The 18,087-nt window shown below is 35.7% G+C and overlaps 4 protein-coding genes and 1 non-coding gene across 14 annotated transcripts; all 5 read left to right on the top strand.

Moving 5' to 3' along the window:
- Window positions 1-481: 481 nt before the first annotated feature.
- LOC107415032 (IQ domain-containing protein IQM2) lies at window positions 482-4,646 on the top strand. Its single transcript, XM_016023287.4, has 9 exons — window positions 482-801; window positions 1,643-2,140; window positions 2,229-2,343; window positions 2,429-2,494; window positions 2,597-2,685; window positions 2,788-2,878; window positions 2,964-3,203; window positions 3,344-3,445; window positions 3,558-4,646. The coding sequence occupies exons 2-9, from the start codon at window positions 1,683-1,685 to the stop codon at window positions 4,425-4,427; spliced, it is 2,031 nt and encodes a 676-aa protein (XP_015878773.2). The 5' UTR covers window positions 482-801; window positions 1,643-1,682; the 3' UTR covers window positions 4,428-4,646.
- Window positions 4,647-5,551: 905 nt separating this feature from the next.
- Window positions 5,552-9,063, top strand: LOC107415085 (serine/arginine-rich SC35-like splicing factor SCL30A). 2 transcript variants are annotated; one of them, XM_016023368.4, is made up of 6 exons: window positions 5,552-5,712; window positions 6,501-6,663; window positions 7,159-7,236; window positions 8,005-8,169; window positions 8,361-8,504; window positions 8,672-9,063. In XM_016023368.4, exons 2-6 carry the CDS (start codon window positions 6,521-6,523, stop codon window positions 8,877-8,879), a joined length of 738 nt encoding a protein of 245 aa, XP_015878854.1. In that variant the 5' UTR covers window positions 5,552-5,712; window positions 6,501-6,520; the 3' UTR covers window positions 8,880-9,063. The 2 variants fall into 2 exon arrangements, with proteins under 2 accessions (XP_015878854.1, XP_015878853.1); XM_016023367.4 differs by having other exon boundaries at window positions 8,355-8,504.
- A 1,546-nt stretch (window positions 9,064-10,609) lies between these two features.
- On the top strand, window positions 10,610-15,233 carry LOC107415022 (glucan endo-1,3-beta-glucosidase 4). 9 transcript variants are annotated; one of them, XM_016023276.4, is made up of 6 exons: window positions 10,610-10,748; window positions 11,142-11,192; window positions 11,736-11,856; window positions 12,091-13,338; window positions 14,731-14,758; window positions 14,865-15,233. In XM_016023276.4, exons 3-6 carry the CDS (start codon window positions 11,790-11,792, stop codon window positions 15,001-15,003), a joined length of 1,482 nt encoding a protein of 493 aa, XP_015878762.2. In that variant the 5' UTR covers window positions 10,610-10,748; window positions 11,142-11,192; window positions 11,736-11,789; the 3' UTR covers window positions 15,004-15,233. The 9 variants fall into 9 exon arrangements, with proteins under 9 accessions (XP_015878762.2, XP_015878757.2, XP_015878763.2 ...); XM_016023271.4 differs by having other exon boundaries at window positions 10,611-10,748; window positions 11,731-11,856; XM_016023277.4 differs by having other exon boundaries at window positions 10,612-10,734.
- Window positions 15,234-15,558: 325 nt separating this feature from the next.
- On the top strand, window positions 15,559-15,630 carry TRNAM-CAU (transfer RNA methionine (anticodon CAU)). Its single transcript has one exon. It is a non-coding gene; the product is annotated as a tRNA-Met (tRNA).
- Window positions 15,631-15,677: 47 nt separating this feature from the next.
- Window positions 15,678-18,087, top strand: LOC107415036 (constitutive photomorphogenesis protein 10). The gene is made up of 4 exons (XM_016023299.4): window positions 15,678-16,038; window positions 17,089-17,162; window positions 17,315-17,462; window positions 17,737-18,087. The coding sequence occupies exons 1-4, from the start codon at window positions 15,813-15,815 to the stop codon at window positions 17,832-17,834; spliced, it is 546 nt and encodes a 181-aa protein (XP_015878785.2). The 5' UTR covers window positions 15,678-15,812; the 3' UTR covers window positions 17,835-18,087.

The following is an 18,087-nucleotide window of genomic DNA, read 5'->3' as shown; positions in this document are numbered from 1 at the left end:
CATCACTCACCCCCAATCCCATTTTCCATTTTATCATCGTCGTCATTATCATCGTCATCATTCTTTTTTTTAACACATAAATGGGAGGGTATTTCAACCAAACCAAAAAAAAAAAAAATAGTTACCAAATAATTAACGTAATGAAATGATAAGTAACTATCATCATCATTAGAAAGAGTTATTATGTGATAAACTTTTATGACATCTTTGATTAGCTCAGGTTATTAGAAATATGCTAAATTTGTCTCCTTGGGTAGCTTTTTTGACATTTCTTTTAAATAATTATAATCTCTGACTACTCTCATTTTGAGTATAAAAAATTAAATAAACAAAGCTAAAATAAAATAATACAGATAAAATTATTGAAAAAGAAGAGAAATGGAGAGAGAGAGAGAGAGAGAGAGAGAGTAAAAGAAGGATTCAAATAGCGAAGCTTTAGACTCAATTACCCCCGCCCGCCCCCAGTCCATTCCACGTGGTTGGAAATCCTCTCTCTCTCTCTCTCTCTCTCTCTCTCTCTGTTTTTCTCTCCATCTGTGTCACTCAGAATATATATATATATGAATCAATCGCCTGCCCAGGCTACCAACCTACAAGTTTTCGCTTTGAATAGAAAGTAAAAAGCCCTGTATAGAAGAAACAGATTTAAAAAAAAAAAAAGAACCCATTCCTTTCTCTTTTTGTTTCATTTTTATCCAATACCAAATTCTTACTCACCCATCAAACTCGGAAATTCTTTTCCAAAAGTACACCGCAATCTTATTCTCCTTCTTTCTTGGTTCGCATATTCCCCGTTTTAAGGTAATGCCCATTTTATATTCTACCATGTTTATAAGCTTTTTCTTTTTTTCTATTTCTGTTCGTCTTGTTTTCCATGTTCTGTGTTTAAAGCCACAAATGGTAAATCTTTTTTCGTTTAAATCTCTCTGTTGTTTTATTCTTGGATTTTTTTTTTTTTTTTTTTTTTTTTTTTTTGGGTCTTAGTATTGTTGCATGGAAATGTGCTTATTATTATAGCATCTTCCTTTCTAGTTTTGGTGTCATGGTTTTGCGGATCCATCATTTTTTTTTTTTTTTTCCTGATGCTTTGTTTTCAGTATGTGATCTTAGAAATGGGTATCTATTTGAAGTGGCTGGTGTTTCTCTGGGTTTTCTGTATTAATGGGTTCTTGTTCTCAGACTATTTTGTTTTTCTTTATGATTTTAATTTCGATTCCAAAATTAACTTTTGCCAATGGGGTATTCTTGCACATCCATGGACTTCTTCCAACAATATGTTTAATGTCTGATTGTTTATGACAAAGGCTATCTAGTTATTTACACACAACCCATTCACACGCACGCACACTGAATACATGTTATAACATAATATCTATATCTATATCTATATTTATATGTATAATATTCATGTGGACAAAGCAATTAGAAGAATATGGATGTTTGCATTCGTTTATGGTTGTTTATTTGATGTTCCCATGGGTTTTGTAGATCTGAGCTCTTTGCATAATGGGTTACTTTTTTAGAGTTTTCCTCCATAGTTGGGGTAGGAGCCACATTTGAGATTGACAAAAGCTTGCTTTTCGTTCCTTGTGATATATAACACATTTTCCCTTAAATGATAGATATTGATTTGTTTTAACAGGAATCCGGCGGCAGGTTACTAAAGGGCGCTCCGTTGTTAAATGGGGGTTTCCTTTTCTTGCCCTCTTGCTGACTACAATGATGTAGAAAAAAATTTAGAATCTGTTGTTGTAAAATCCATCTGCTTTGGAGATGAAGATGTAAGAACTCCAGTTAGATCTGTCAGTTTCAACCATCATGATTCAGAACCAACAATATTTAAATCCTTAGGTTCTGGAAAAATGACAGTAGAAACATCCGTCTCCTTTAAAGGGACAGAATTGGAGAAAATGGTCTTGGTTAAGGCTCTTTCACTGGATAAAGAAAAGAATATGACCAATGAATCAATCAGCCAAAATAGGAAAGAGATGGATATTCAATCCTCAAGATTGGATAATCCTCAAGCTTTGGATCCCTCCAGTCCCAAACACATGGCTGCTTTAAAACTGCAGAAAGTGTACAAAAGCTTCCGAACCAGAAGGAAACTGGCAGACTGTGCAGTTCTTGTTGAACAGAGCTGGTATGTATTTCATTGTATTGTCCTAGAATTTCCCTTTTCCATAAAAGTGTGATGTTTGTTCTAATGCAGTCATTTAATTGAACTACAGGTGGAAGCTTTTAGATTTTGCTGAACTAAAGAGGAGTTCCATATCATTTTTTGAAATTGAGAAACATGAAACCGCCATCTCAAGGTGGTCTAGAGCAAGGACAAGAGCAGCCAAGGTAGATTCTAGATATAATATTATATGCTTTTTTATTTGCTTTCATCGTTTACTCGAAAAGCTAAAGCGTTTCTTTGATATTGTAGGTTGGCAAGGGTTTATCAAAGAATGATAAAGCGCAAAAGCTTGCTTTACAGCACTGGCTTGAGGCGGTGAGTTGATTTTGTTTGTGTAAAAATGAATGCCAAAATAACTTTTGATTATGTTCTTCATGAGCCATTATTAATGAGATTTCCTTGTTTCATTTATAACAGATTGATCCAAGGCATCGATATGGTCATAATCTTCACTTCTATTATGTGAAATGGCTCCATTGTCAGAGTAGAGAACCTTTCTTCTACTGGTAAATATTCTTTCAGCAATTTTAGTAGCTTCTGTTATTAGATCATTGGCAACTAGACATCAAAAACTAAATTGGAAAACCCTTATGCTGGTTTTTATGCAGGCTAGACATAGGAGAAGGGAAGGAAGTAAATCTTGTTGAAAAATGCCCTCGGTCAAAACTTCAACAGCAATGCATCAAGTATCTGGGTCCGGTGAGCTTCTATAACTTTATTGGTCATCCTCATTTTTGTTTCCTTAAAAATTTATTTTCTGATAAATTGCTTTTGCTCAATGTAGATGGAAAGAATGGCATATGAAGTTGTTGTGGAGGATGGAAAATTCTTCTACAAGCAATCAGGGGAGCTCCTCCACACAAGTGAAGAAGGTGGAAATGCCAAATGGATATTTGTCCTTAGCACGTCTAAGATCTTATATGTTGGCAAGAAGAAGAAAGGTACATTTCAGCATTCCAGCTTCTTGGCTGGAGGAGCCACATCTGCTGCTGGGAGATTAGTCGTTGAAAATGGCATCCTAAAGGTATAACCTTGAACCTATAACATAGAGCTCATAGAATGTCTTTCTCTTTTATTTGATAGTTCCCGTTTTCCTTTTGGTGGATATCTTTATATATCAACGCTGTCTTTTGACAACAATTTCTTTCTTTGCACTTTCAACAGGTAGTTTGGCCTCACAGTGGTCATTATCGGCCTACAGAAGAAAATTTCAAAGATTTTATCTCATTCCTCCAAGAGAACAATTTGGACCTCACGGATGTCCAGGTAAAAAGCTGAAGGCTTTATATTTTTTTCTAATAGTTTAATATCTCCTTCATAGAGAAAAATAAGTGGAAAAACATATACTGAGACCATCCATTTTCATTATTTTATTCAGATGAGTCCAGTTGATGAGGAAGAGGGTTCAATAAGCAGCAAGCAAAGAAGTAGTGCTCATTTTAGAAGCCACTCATCTGATGAAGACTTGACTCAAAATCTTAGTGGCTTAGACTGTGAGGAGACGAATGCTGAAGACTCAACTCAAGTGAAGACTGATTCAATGGAACAAGAGCCAGCTGCAGAATCAGAACCAAATATGTCGCCACGTTTCCGTGGCCTTGGCAAAAACTTGACTAATCTCGAAATACCAAAGAGAAAAGAACTGTTTGAGAGATCAGAGAGTGAAAACCAAGCTGGTAAGTTGGTTTGCTACAGTAGCCCTCTGGAATCCCCAGTGGATGGTTTTGAAACTACAGAAGAAGAAACATTTACTTCAGATCAGGAACGCATGAGTCGCACGAAAAGCTTGCCTGAGCAAGATCATGAAGAAGGGAGTGAAGTGGAAACAATTCCTGAAGAATCAATTCTTAAAAGGATCAACTCACACAAAGGAATGAAATCATACCAACTGGGGAAGCACTTGTCTTTCAGATGGACAACTGGAGCTGGACCGCGCATTGGTTGTGTGAGGGACTATCCTTCCGAGCTCCAGTTCCAAGCACTAGAGCAAGTTAACTTGTCTCCAAGAAGTGCTGCCCGTTCGAGATTATACTTTTCTCCTCGGATCGCAAGCGGATTGAGTCCAAAGGTGTCAGCCCCACCAACAAACTGTGGTGGGGAAATGGCAGCAAGCGGAAAATTTTCCACACCAGACGAAGTGAATCTATCATCTTCAACAAGTATTAACCCTCCTAGAACACAGCCGTCCCCATTGTTCAAACTTGAGACAGAACCATCAATAACCACAACCGCTAATTCTCAGGATTAAGAACTAACAGATTCCTTAATTGATTTGATTTATTCTTTTTTGTGTGAATAGAAAGAATCATATAGGAATTTTTTGTCATTCTTTTCTAATTTAAAGTCGATGTATACATATTTTTTTGTTTGATTCATCTCTAGAAAACAAAGAAAAAAAGTGATGAAAATTGTAGTATTTGGGCGGGTTTTGATGCCCAGATAAATACAAACTTTTCTTAAAGCAGAAGCAACCTTGCACCAAACTTAATGTGTAGTGTTTAATTTTTACAGGGGCTTGATCATGTATCTAAAAGAAAAAGTCCTAATCATATATTTAATTTGTATGCATTAATTGGGAATTACAATTTTTAACAATTCAAGATTTCTTAAAAGGACTAGGCATGCAGACTATATAAAAAGGTGTTCACTTTTGATGTGAATAATTTGTTTTACATGTCTATAATGAATCTCCATACCTGTCTTCTAACAATATGTTCGATTTTGTTGTTCAAAAAGTTAGATGAGTTTTTGTGTTTTGGTGAAATAAAAAAGTAATTGAGTTTTAAACCAAGTTTTTGATGCTTTACAAATGAACAAGCATAGATATTTTGGTTTTTCTTCATTTTTCTTTTTTAGTATTATTACGATATGAAGACAAAACAAAAACAAATAAGAGAATTAATCGAATTTGGGTTCCAAAAACAAAAATGAATAATAATTGAAATTGGGCATTTACGGGGGCAAAGGTAAAAAATCATACCTTCACATCCAAATTGTACAAGCAATATATTTGGTAATATAATTATTATTATCATTTTTGAAAACATTTGGTAAAATATTATTATTATCATGTTTTATATGTATACTTGGTAATATTTAGTGAAGAAGAAAAACAATAAAGAAAATATTGTAAGTCATAATTAGTAGGTATGTCCGGGAAAAGAAAATCACATTAATTTCAAATATGTTTTGTAAATTATCTTTCTATAAAGAGAAATAATAAATTTGAAAATTCCCAGGCCCTGGCCACGTGTCAGAACGTGGGAGGGACAGGTGAAGTGGAAAAAAAAAAAGAAAAAAAAAATGGATTGCTTTTGCTTTATACAAGTAAAAAACCCTAGCCCTCTATTTATATACTATAAAAGAAATATAAGGAAATAATGAGGAGGATATATAATCGATATATGATTCATATGTCATAAAAGAGAGTAGAATACTCTGAGACTTGCTCGCACCCAACCGCGCTTCTCCGCCGTCGACTTCTAAACCCCATCTCCACAGCCTCCTAATTATTCCTACCTTCCTTGCTTCAGGTCTCTCTCTCTCTCTCTCTCTCTCTATATATATATATATATATATACATGTGTTTATTGTATGTTTGCAACGCTTGGGTATGAGGATTTATGCGATTAGGGTTACATATTTCTTTGATTTTCTTTTGCGATTCGCGTTGAGTTGCAGAGCACCTTTCTTGATTTTTCTTCCACTTACATGCATGTAATTTTACGATTAATGTAGCCATGAGTCTGAGTTCGTCTTTTTACCCAATTGAATTTATAACTTCATCGATTTTGTTTCATTTATTTATTTTTTGTTCTTCTTTCTTTTTACGTTTATTTTTGGGAATATTCTGCCCCAGATTTGGGAGTTTTGTTGAAGATGGGGGGCTCTCATGGTTACTATGTGATGCGGGGTAGTTTTTTTGTTTCTTTGGAAGGACTTATAATTACTAATTGGTTGAGCTTGTTAAGTTCTTAGATGGTAGTTGTTTCTCCAAATGCTAGAAATAAGGACCAAGGTTAACTCTTTTTATCCTGAATTTAAGGCTGACTTCTTAGTATTATTTGGACTGCTGAACATCATGAAACCTTATATAAGATCTATGCTAGAAGTATCAAATAACTACTGTATGTAGTCTTGGTATGTACGCTATTTGTGCTAGTTTCTTGTTCATGTTTTTGGATGAACTACTAGTGGTTTGAGATTGTGCATGTGAATTTTACATAGCGGTGGTGTTGGTAGTACTGTCCCTATTCCTTGTTCTGTCTGTTGGTCTATTTTGCTGTTTCAGTTTTCTTATCAGTTTGTTCAAATTCGACAGAAAGCCTAAAGCATCTGTAAATGAGGGGAAGGAGTTACAGTCCGTCACCACCAAGGGGCTATGGCAGAAGAGGACGAAGTCCTAGCCCTAGGGGCCGCTATGGTGGCCGTGGTAGAGATCTGCCTACCAGCCTTCTGGTTCGAAATCTTCGCCATGATTGTAGGTTTGTACTTCTTAACCGTTTTAGAAGCTTCAGGCAAAATGACTTCAGTTATGAATTTTGTTTTTCGTCAAGTAAAGAGCAATGAATGTCTACAAGAGGGTTGCATGTAATGTCTACGACAGGGTTGCATGTACCATGAATTATGGGCTTGTTATTCTTTCAATGAAAATTGTTGGTAACATGCATAAGCTGAGATTACCAGTTTGGGAAGCATATATAATATTCTCTGGCAGTTGAATGTCAGCCCGTGAATATTTTACACACATTTCCTATGGTTTTTCATGCTGATACCTGGTCATGTTCCATGTAAATTGGTTATGGTTATATTTTAGTGTCAACTGAAGGTGACTAAATAGTTTGTGGAAGATGCCCAAGTTTGCTCTTGTTGATATGTTATTATTGATTATGCTTTTAGTTGTTTTACGAATGTTGAGAAGTAGATTTTTTTCTTCTTTCTCATTTTATTCATTATTATTTTAATGGTCTACTATGCAGGCCAGATGATCTCCGCAGACCATTTGGACAGTTTGGTCCTCTTAAGGACATTTATTTGCCAAAAGATTACTATTCTGGGTGAGCATATCTTACTCAATAGAAGTTGATGTGTTGTGATGAGGTGAAGTTATTTATTTTGTTTTCTTTTTAAAATGGAATTGACATCTACATCATTATTTTTTTCCGGTGTTTTAGAAGATGGATTATAACTATGACTAAAGTTAATTTGAATTAAAGCTCTTTTTAATGAAATTGAATAAATGCTGCTTGCATGGTCTCATTTCCAAATGTTATACCTCAAAGTGAAAGGGTAGCTATTGGTGACATTGATGTTTGAGATTCTCAATTTTAGTGATTGTAATTTATATGAGAGCTCGAGACAATATTTTAAAATTTTATCTTTGACCAAGCAGGCTCTGTTATGCTCCTTCCTATAAAATTCTATTCTAATAATGGGGCTTTTTCTTTATGATCTACAATAGCTGGGTGCATTTGTTGAAGTTGTTGAGGTTTAACAGTGAATTTAGAGTTTTGAAGACACCAATCAAGTAGTTAGAGTTCTTTTGAAGATGATGTTAATGGTAGTGAAGATTTGAAGGAAGTTGAGTTTGAATACAATGTGAAGATGTTCCAAGTCTTGAAGAATTTCAAGTCATCTTAAAACTGACACTTCCAAGGTCAGCAGCCAAGTGCTTGCTTTTTTATCATGACCGTCCATATTATTGGGGAATATTTCGGCAAATTTTCTAGTAAAGGTTATAGTGTGCAAAGGATGTCAAAGGTGTTACCTTTCAATTTAGCGTTTGTTCTGACAGTGGACTTTTGTTTTTCCTTCTGTTTTTTTAGGGAACCTCGTGGTTTTGGTTTTGTCCAATATGTAGATCCTGCTGATGCTGCTGAGGCTAAATATCACATGGATGGCAAGATTCTACTTGGTCGGGAAGTAACTGTTGTGTTCGCAGAGGAGAACAGGAAGAAGCCATCTGATATGAGGGCAAGGGAGCGTGGAAGGTTGAACTTTTACCCTTTTTGTTTTTTTTTGTTTTTTTTGTTTTTAAGGTTTTGCTTGTTAAGTAAGGTGTTTTTATAATCCGTAAAACCGTTCAAGCTTACTTGGGGAATCAAAGAATAAATTTAGTTTAGACAAGTTTAGCTTTTCTGATGTTGATTTTCTAAGTTGTATTCTACTTTTGCAGCCGCAGTCGTTATCGTGATCGAAGACGTTCTCCCCCTCGCTATTCTCGATCTCCTCGATATTCTAGATCCCCACCTCCACATCATGCGAGATCTGGGTCCCGCAGCCGAGATTATTATTCACCTCCTCCTAAGCGAAGGGACTACTCCAGGTAATTTCTCATTGATACGTGAAGTCGCTTTTCCACTTAAGTATGGTGTTTGTTAATTATTTATCTCGCATTTTGCCTTTGCTTCCCCTTTTGAAGGGAGGATGCCTTTTGGTTATATGTTATGGTTTGTTTTTCAAGTGTGGACATGGTTGTTCTATTTGGGACAGGTCTTTGTCACCCGCGGACAGAAGGTACAGTCGAGAGAGGTCATACTCTCGATCGCCACCCTATAATGGGTCAAGGAGCCGCAGTCAGAGCCCAGCTAGGGGTCCTAGCCCGAGTCGGAGCCGAAGCCAGAGCCCAAGAAGAAGCCGAAGCCAAAGTCCAAATCCCTATCCAAGGGAATCAAATGGGGATAGGTCTCCTAGTGCATGAGGTGTTTGTGGGATTTGTTTGTGAGCAGTAACTTGTGATCATTTTAATTTCGCTTGGAATTTGCAAACAGTTTGAAGTTGGTAATTACTGTTGGATGATTAACGGTGTCGAAGGTTTTGGATTAATTACTGTTGGTATTTATGTTATTCAGATTGTACTTTTTGGTAGAAAGCTTTTTCTGTTATGTATGGTGTGATAAACTCTTGGATTGAATCTCCTTTAGAGTGGGCTATAGTAGGAGAGCTTGCCTTTTTTTTTTTTTTTTTTTTTTTTTTGGGGGGGGGGGTCTTTAATATATACTCTTTTACAAAATATCTTTTTCTTTGCAGCTGATGAATCTCTCTGTTCTTTCGAGACTGCTGTTACAACCGTTGAATTATGGTTTTATTATTCTAGAACTGCACACAATTTTTGTTTGAAGAGATAAGTGGTCTAATGTAATAACGAACATGATATGTAAAGTAAGAATTATAAATGTAGGTCTGTAAAAGTAGCAAAAAGTTTTTTTTTTTAATAGCAAAAGAAAAGAAGAACGGCTAATAAATTGGGGCATAAAACAAAAGGACAAAAAAAAGAAAAAGAAAAAAAAAGAAAGTGGAATCAAAATGAAAGAATACAAGATAGCTAGCTAGCGGTGGAGGAGAGAAATTGGGCAAGGTTGCCGGCTGGCAGCTGGTGAAAAGAAAAGGCACAAAGAAAGTGCAAGTGGATCCAAAACCCAAAAAAAAGGAGGAAAAACCTTTTTGACAAATGACAAAATGGTATATCTGTCCATTCAATTTTAGTACAGGTTTGCTTTACAACTAAGCAGCAGAAGCAGAAGAGAGCGCGTTGTTTTCTCACTTAATATTCTCTCTTCCCATTTGCTTCAATTCTCTCGACATCCTTCAGAGGTCGGTCTCCGAGACAACAATCTCTAATTTTGGTTTCATGTCTTTTGGGTCCCATCCCACGTTTAAGGCAGAATTTTTTATTTTTTATTTCTTTTTATTATTATTATTTGTTGGATGTTTGTTCATTCTCGTAAAAACAATATATTTATATATATATATATATTGCAAGACATCTTTATTTTTTTTAAATGATATTTATTTTCTTCTGTAATTGAATTGTATGAAAAATTATTTATTTATTAAATTAAAGATACGTTATACTTCAATCATCTCCTCAGTCTTCCTCAGTCGTCAGTACCTATTATTTATTTTCTTATTGAAGGAAAAAAAAAAAAAAAGCCAATTATTAAAGTATAAATTGTGTGAAGGGGCCCAAAGAGCCCAATCAACAAAAGGCCGTAAGAAGCACGATCCATGATCCATTTGAATATTTAATGAATATTTATAATAAATGCGATTGAGTTGGAGGGGCATTTAGTTATTTTAAAATTAATGATTAATTAAATGGTTTTGTCTACTAATTTCTACTAAATTTGAACGGTTCTTCCAGTCAACGCGGCCAATTCCCCACGACTTTTCCATACCATTCTTTCTTTCAAGCTGGAAAAAAATGACTTTTGGAGGGAAAGCTATTACCAAATATTTTAATAAAAAAAAAGGAAAGAAAATTGAAAAAAAAAAAAATAGCCAACAGTTTTTTCTAAAGTTATTAATTAATAACAAAAAGATTCTGGACACAGCGAATGCGATGATTTCGATGTTCTATTCTATGCACCACTATATTACGTTTTTTTTTTTTTTTCCTAAAAATATATATATATATATTGTAAAATAAATAAATAAATATTGGAAAAGAAAGCTAGAGAGACTTGCTTTCTTAGTCTCAGTAAGTCACTGAGCTCAGCTTCAGACAGTCTAAGAGTGAAGCTCTGATATTTACCAAAACAAAGATTGAAGCTCTGGTACCTTCTTCCCCGTACGTGTTTTTTTTCCGTTTTATTATTTTATTATTTATTTGTTGAGCTAAAACACTGTAACTTTCATTAAACATTTCAATGTTATGATTGAAATGGGGTGGGTCATAGTTTGTCAGAATTAATTATTATATTCTTAAACCTGTTATTGTTAATGCTGGGTTAATCAAGGGTCTGCAACTGGAAGTGTGTTTAACCGCTCCCTGTTCTCGCTTCCTCATTCAAAGCTAGCTACTGGCTTTTACTTCGTGGGGTTCCCTATATCTTTTTTATATTCTTTCTTTTTCCTCTGCCTAGTTCAGTATTTTTCTTTTTCTTTTTTATTTTTTTATTCCGTGAGTGTGTTTATGTAATGCTTATGTTGGTTTTTTTTTTTTTTTTTGATTTTTTGGCAGGGATTTTCTGATTCTCTAGAAGTTTGTTGGATGCTAGAATAGTCGGATCAGGTACTTTTTTTTTTTTTTTTTAACTATTTCTTCCTTAGATTCCTGCTTCTGGTCTTTGCCATTTTAGTGGTTTACTGCTTGACTAAGAATCTTTTTGAAAAACTTTCCTTGGTTTCTGAATCTGGGTTCTTTCTCACTGATTTTATCTTTGGTTGTGGCGTTTGGGGTGATAGCGATGGGAGAGGGAGTGGGAGAGGGTTTGGCATCTGGGTTCCCAGTGAGGCATTTCTCGTGATGTGTTGCTTGCATTTGTTCTTCATTCCTCTTCCTCTAGATGTCCTAGTGGATTACATGCATTGAGAGTGGTTGGTTGGCCTTAATTTATGCAATTCGTAATTAGTTTTGAAGTTATGCTGGGAAAATGCGGGCTTCCTAAAATTTAATTGAAACTTGTCCCAAGTTTTCGGTTTACATGAACAAATTATTTGGCAAATATCGTATATGATTTTTAAAGGTCGGGCCTTTATCCGCTAATATGAGTTGCACCTTACTTTTTGGTTCATAACCTCTTATTGTATTCGGCACTGATTTTTGGCAGTTTAGTGCTTAAGAATTCAAGGTTAGGGAGTGGAGTAGGCTGAAGTTTTATTGGCCCTGATGATGCTTAAGAGATGGCTGGGAAGTGTGCTTTTGCTCCTGCTTGGCATATTTGCCAATGCATTAGGTAACAAAGTTATTCTTATCTCTATAGCTGCTGTTTTCACTTTTCAGTGGATTCAGGTAAAATAAAATCAAAAAAGAAAAAAAGAAAAAAAAAAAGGAGGTTACCTGGGCAATCTGCTTTTGAATTCCCTATTATGTGGGGTTTGGGCATCTCCTGTGAAAGATTTCAATTACTAATAATGAGAAGGATTGTCATCATGATGAAATTCTCTTTCCTTTTTTTTCAAACTTGTAGGTGCATTTGTGGGGATAAACATTGGCACTGATGTTTCCAACCTTCCATCAGAAATAGATATTGTTGCAATTCTTAAAGCCCATCAAATTACACATGTACGCCTTTATGATGCTAATGCTCGGCTACTGAAAGCCCTTTCAAACAGTAGAATAGAAGTAATGGTTGGTGTCACAAATGAGGAAGTTCTAGGAATTGGAGAGTCTCCGTCAGCTGCAGCAGCATGGATTAATAAAAATGTGGCAGCTTACATGCCTTCGACCAATATTACAGCCGTTGCTGTTGGGAGTGAGGTTCTTACCACAATTCCTCATGCTGCCTCAGTATTGGTTTCCGCTATGAATAACCTTCATAAGGCTCTAGTTGCGACAAACCTAAACTTTCAGGTCAAAGTCTCAACTCCACAATCCATGGACATTATCCCTAGGCCTTTCCCCCCCTCCACCTCCACATTTAATTCTTCATGGAACTCTACAATTTACCAACTGCTTCAGTTCTTAAAAAACACAAATTCCTCTTACATGTTAAATGCCTATCCATATTATGGGTACACAAAAGGGGATGGCATTTTCCCGATTGATTATGCGCTTTTCCATCCACTTCCTTCAGTCAAGCAGATTGTTGACCCAAACACTCTTTTCCACTACAATAGCATGTTTGATGCTATGGTGGATGCAAACTATTACTCTATAGATGCTTTTGGTTTCTCTGGTATCCCTATTGTTGTTACGGAGACTGGCTGGCCGTGGTTTGGTGGATCCAATGAACCTGATGCCAGTATAGAAAATGCCAAGTCATTCAACAATAACTTAATCCGGAGAGTTCTAAACGCTTCAGGTCCGCCTAGCAAGCCAACTTTTCCCATTAATACTTACATTTATGAGTTATTCAATGAAGACAAGAGGCCTGGGCCTGTGTCAGAGAAAAATTGGGGTGTGCTTTTTACAAATGGGTCTGCTGTTTATCCTTTGAGTTTGGGTAATTCCAGCCAAATTACTGGAAATACTTCTGCTGTCTTCTGTGTGGCAAAAGCTGATGCAGATTCTGATAAGTTGCAAGATGGCTTAAACTGGGCTTGTGGGCAAGGTCAAGCTAACTGCGCAGCCATTCAGCAGGGGCAACCATGTTATCTTCCTAATAATCTTGTGAGTCATGCTTCATATGCATACAATGATTATTATCAGAAAATGCAGAGTGTTGGTGGAACATGTGACTTTGATGGCACAGCAATGACAACTGCTGCTGATCCCAGTAAGTTTTTGTCGATCTTTCTCTTCTTTGTTTTTTGGTAAGCAGTAAGTTGCCCTATTCCTTTGACTATATTTTTTATTTTAGGATACAATATTTTTGTTGTCATTCTGAATCAAGTTTTCATGTCAAATCCTGATGCATTATTTTTGTTGTTATTCCGAATCAAGTTTTCGTGTTAAATACTTAAATGGAGCATACTATTCTCTTGCATTTATGATAATTAATCATTTGAGAACTTACCGGCTAGTTTCATAGTCAACAATGAAATAAAGAAAAAAAAAAAATCATGTTTTTTCAACATTTCCCATTTAAAAAGAGTAAAAGTTTGATAGGTTTCTAAAAGTAAAAAAGACACATACCTCTTTAAAATTGAACTCTGATTAATGTATGGCATGCCTGAAATTCATAACTATTTCTGAAAATTGCTTCGAACTTCTTAGATGTGGGTGTGTTTTTAAATGTTAATATGCTATGTAATTACAATAGTATTGCATCCCTGATTTTTGTTTCCAAAATGTTGATTCTACATGGCTCCATGATGACAATTTTAATGACTTTGTATTCTGTAGAACCTTGTTCAACTGTAGAGTGTAGACTTTTTGGTGGCTTTTCTGTGGAAAATAAAAATATATGCTTTTCCTTCTGGAAAGTGTTCTTTTCTCTTTGGTAGGGAAAATAGAAGGGGGACAGGTAAGGGCTTGGCAATTATCCACATAGCATAAAGCATTATGAAATGGTTGTCTTGAGGAATGTGTCTTGAGGAATGAAGTAGAGCCTTTATCTGTTAATGAGAACCAAATGGCGACTCTTGACTATTATTTATGATGCTTTTTGGACTTTAGAAGCACCTTGTGGGATGCAAATTGTACTTAGCTGGTGCATTTATGATTAAAACATTTCAACTTTTGAACTGACTTTTCCATCGGCAAACAAGGACATTCATATTCAAGCAAACTTGTCCTCAGTAATGCTGCCTCATTGTTTCTGGACTGAACCTTGATCGTAAAGGAAGTAAAATCTAATATCATATGCAGAACAGAATTAAAATTTTCAATTTCTTACTGGACAATGAATATTGATATTGGTACTACTGCACTAAAAATCTATTTGGAGCAAGGAAACCAAAAGTTTGACTAGGAATTTGAGATATTTTAAACGGTTATGCAGCAGTGGAAGTATAGATTCACCTCATCTAGGAATTGCGTTTACTCATAACAATGATTCTTGCTTCCACGTTTCAATCCTGAAAGGGATAGAGAAGTTTGGGCTTTGCTATGGTTAGAGTTTTTTTATTTGTAGTGGCATCCTCATAATTGTTCATGTTAGAAAGAAAAATGATTAACCATGCTCTTTTCTTCGATCATCTCTGATTTATACGTGGGGGCATTGCAGGTCATGGAACTTGTAGATTTGCAGGGAGGTGAGGATCTAAACCTGATTATCTGATATATTCTTGACTAGTAGAAAAAAGAAGTATTTATTAAAGTACTGTCTGATCTAAACATGCAATTAATGTTATGGAACAGTTCTAATTCGAGCACAAGTGAACTTTCACCTCGCTCCGCACTTACACCTGAGAGTCCCGGAGCATGGAGTACAAGCCTTCAAGTTTCGAGACTTCAGTTTGTAATACCGGCAACAATTCTAGCTTTGATGTTCAGTTGAGGGCCCATGCTGCTGTGTGCGATACATGTTGTGCAGTAGAAGGATTTTTTTGAGTTCCTAACCTATCTTTTGTTCTCCACCTCTATTATTTGGTACATTGTGAAGTTTAAATGGAGGCATTTACTTTAAGTGGCAGCTAGAGCTTGAATTTGTATTGTATTAGACAAACAACAACTGGAACTTGATTCTGTTCCTCATGATATGAATGGCAAGGCAATTGAGCTTATAAACGTGGTTATTCTTCCCTGTAGACTTTAACAAGTTTGATTATGCGGAGATGTCCCATTTCGTTGATTTTACAACTTTCCAGTTCATCTATTCAAGGATCAAAATATTGCATTGCAAAATATATATATATATATATGTAGCAAAATGTTATTATGTTGGATATATGGTAGAAAACTAGATGGAAATTGTGATTTTTTTCTTTTTTAAATGATGAAATAATATTTTTACTTTCCTGTTCTAATACTAAAGAACTATGCTTGAAGATTGACGTGGGGGAACAAAAGACTAAATTAAGATAAATAAAATTTTGAACTCTCAAGCTCACAAATCAGAGTGGCGCAGCGGAAGCGTGGTGGGCCCATAACCCACAGGTCCCAGGATCGAAACCTGGCTCTGATAGATGGACAGCTTCCCTTCCACTAGATTTTTTGTTCTTTTTTTTTCGTTGGGTCGGTCGAAGGCCTTCTTCCTTATACGACGTCGCATCAAGTGTCTCTCTCTACTTTCCTCGCGACAGCCATATATCTACAAAACGGTGCGGTGGGTAGGGCGGTTGCAGTGGTGGTGGGCAGTGGTTGGTGATGATGAACAGCACGGGAATGATGATGATGACGTCATCGTCGTCAGTATCGACATCATCATCGGCATCGACATCGACATGGTCATCTACAACTTCAGTGTCGGCGTCAGGGAAGCGGATTCAGAAGGAAATGGCGGAGCTCAACAAGGACCCTCCTCCCGACTGCTCCGCCGGCCCCAAGGGTGACAATCTCTATCATTGGGTCGCCACCATTATTGGCCCTCCAGGTTCGTATTCTAACATCCAACCACATCAACCCCTCCTTTTTTTTTATTATTATTATTAATTATTATTTGGGTTTTCTTCTTTTGCCTTTTGGACTTAAAACTTTTTCATCTCTGCTTAGCTTATCTGTGTTTTCAATTCATTTCAGTCTGGACTTGTGGCTTGAAAAGTAAAGTTGTAATTTTTATGACCTTTTCAGGAGGTAGCTTGGTTGGTTATACTTATATTTATATATCCCAGGCAGCCATTCGAAGAAAATGAAATTGTGCTCTAATTTGTTCCAGTGTAGTGTTTAGCTGAACTTGCTCAGTTTCTTATAATGCTCATTGTTTTGGAGTATTTAGGTTCTTGTTCAGTGTTTTTCTCTCATTTTGGCTCTGCCTTAAAGTTGAATCCTGATGAGTGATGAAGAATTTAGCATAAGAATCTCCGCTCTCTATTACTTATTTGTTTTCCCTTTTTTTGTAGTGCTTGTTTTAATCATATGCTTGTGAACTCTTGCCATTCGCCATCACACACACACACACACACACACACACACACAAGCAAAGTCAGAAATCGGCAGGAGAATGGATAATGATTGTGGCAGTTCTTAGTATTGGCTTTTCAAAAGAAGATCATATATAGGCTTTATTAAGTTTGTTAGTTTTTATTACTTCATTTGCTAATATTGGCAAATCCTTTTCTGTTTTCCGCTTGTCCTTCTTCTGAATTTCTGTGGTCACTTAAAGCTTCTGGTTAGTAGGTTCCAATTGAGGCCATCATTTGAAATGAATCTTGATGGTGCACGAGCCCATCCATTTGTTGCTTCTTCCTTTTCCGATTTAGTATTAATGAAACATTTCTGATTTATCGATCTAATCACTATTAGTTTTCTTAATAATGTACCTTGTTGACGACTGTGCTCCTTTGCTGATTGGTTCATACTAAAATGGATTGCTATTTGTTGCTCCTCTGAGCTGTATTTGGTTGATGTTCATACTGTTAGTGTTATCCCTGTATTATTAGCTAGACTTGGGAATATTGACTGGGTTTTCTGCTCTTGTTCTCAGGGACACCTTATCAAGGCGGTATATATTTCCTTGACATAACATTTCCCAGCGATTATCCATTTAAACCTCCTAAGGTATTCTAGTTAAATGTTCTATATCTTGACATTGAAATAAAGAATAAAAGTGGTGGAATTCTGTAACATAATTTAGTCTTTGTTGAGTTTGTTCATCTTTTTAATTACTTATTATTACCAGTAAGTTATTAAAATAGTGAATTGGTTTGCAGGTTGTGTTCAAAACTCGAATCTACCACTGCAATGTTGATTCTGCTGGCAATCTTAGATTGGAAATCTTGAAGGATAGTTGGAGTCCAGCCCTAACTATTACAAAAGTATTGCTTGCAATAAGGTCAATTTTCACCAATCCTGACCCTTGTAAGTTGTTCCACCATCTTTCAACATTATTTGGCTGTAGATTTCAGTGGAACCTGAACTTTTCTATTCAAAGAAGGAACGACCAAACAAAATGGTTATTTCAAATCTGAATAAAAATTTGAAATGGTTATTTCCAAGTAGATGATGTTCTAAAATCTTTTTGTCAAGTGATTTAGTTCTAAAATCTTTTTGTCAAGTGATTTAATGGAAAGTTTCAATTTTTTTCTTTTAAAATTTACATTTCTTTGTGCTGATAGAATGGTGATATTGGCAGATAATCCTCTTGTTCCTGGCATTGCCCGCTTGTACTTGACAGATAGAGCTAAACATGATGAACGTGCTGCTGAATGGACAATGCGATTTGCCAAGTGAATCTGATATATATATGTATATATATATATATAGCCATTTTGATCTTTGTATATAGATTGTGTTTCTCTTTTAACAGTTTTGTAATAAATTTAAACCAAAATAACACTATATGAAAATTGAAAGGTGATAAACCTTACCAAAAACCTTGACACCTGCATAGAAATCTGCTTTCTGTCCACATGCAACAAAAAATTATTGATGCAAGGCACCGATTGAAAATAAATTAAGAAAAACGAAAAGCAGTTGAAAATTT

The sequence above is a fragment of the Ziziphus jujuba genome, chromosome 4 (assembly GCF_031755915.1).
Source record: "Ziziphus jujuba cultivar Dongzao chromosome 4, ASM3175591v1".
Classification (NCBI taxonomy): domain Eukaryota; kingdom Viridiplantae; phylum Streptophyta; class Magnoliopsida; order Rosales; family Rhamnaceae; genus Ziziphus; species Ziziphus jujuba.
Note: the sequence above shows the minus strand (reverse complement) of the source record. Positions and strands in the feature narration are given on the sequence as shown.

Bases quoted from the DNA above. Each gene is read 5' to 3' on its own strand.
- LOC107415032 (XM_016023287.4), top strand. From the start codon at position 1,683: ATGGGGGTTTCCTTTTCTTGCCCTCTTGCTGACTACAATGATGTAGAA. The intron at 2,495-2,596 runs GTGAGTTGATTT...CATTTATAACAG, and splicing joins TACAGCACTGGCTTGAGGCG to ATTGATCCAAGGCATCGATA. The intron at 3,204-3,343 runs GTATAACCTTGA...CACTTTCAACAG, and splicing joins TTGAAAATGGCATCCTAAAG to GTAGTTTGGCCTCACAGTGG.
- LOC107415085 (XM_016023367.4), top strand. From the start codon at position 6,521: ATGAGGGGAAGGAGTTACAGTCCGTCACCACCAAGGGGCTATGGCAGA. The intron at 7,237-8,004 runs GTGAGCATATCT...CTGTTTTTTTAG, and splicing joins CCAAAAGATTACTATTCTGG to GGAACCTCGTGGTTTTGGTT. The intron at 8,505-8,671 runs GTAATTTCTCAT...TATTTGGGACAG, and splicing joins AAGCGAAGGGACTACTCCAG to GTCTTTGTCACCCGCGGACA.
- LOC107415022 (XM_016023276.4), top strand. From the start codon at position 11,790: ATGATGCTTAAGAGATGGCTGGGAAGTGTGCTTTTGCTCCTGCTTGGC. The intron at 11,857-12,090 runs GTAACAAAGTTA...TCAAACTTGTAG, and splicing joins CATATTTGCCAATGCATTAG to GTGCATTTGTGGGGATAAAC. The intron at 14,759-14,864 runs GTGAGGATCTAA...GTTATGGAACAG, and splicing joins ACTTGTAGATTTGCAGGGAG to TTCTAATTCGAGCACAAGTG.
- LOC107415036 (XM_016023299.4), top strand. From the start codon at position 15,813: ATGATGAACAGCACGGGAATGATGATGATGACGTCATCGTCGTCAGTA. The intron at 16,039-17,088 runs GTTCGTATTCTA...TCTTGTTCTCAG, and splicing joins CACCATTATTGGCCCTCCAG to GGACACCTTATCAAGGCGGT. The intron at 17,463-17,736 runs GTAAGTTGTTCC...TGATATTGGCAG, and splicing joins TTTCACCAATCCTGACCCTT to ATAATCCTCTTGTTCCTGGC.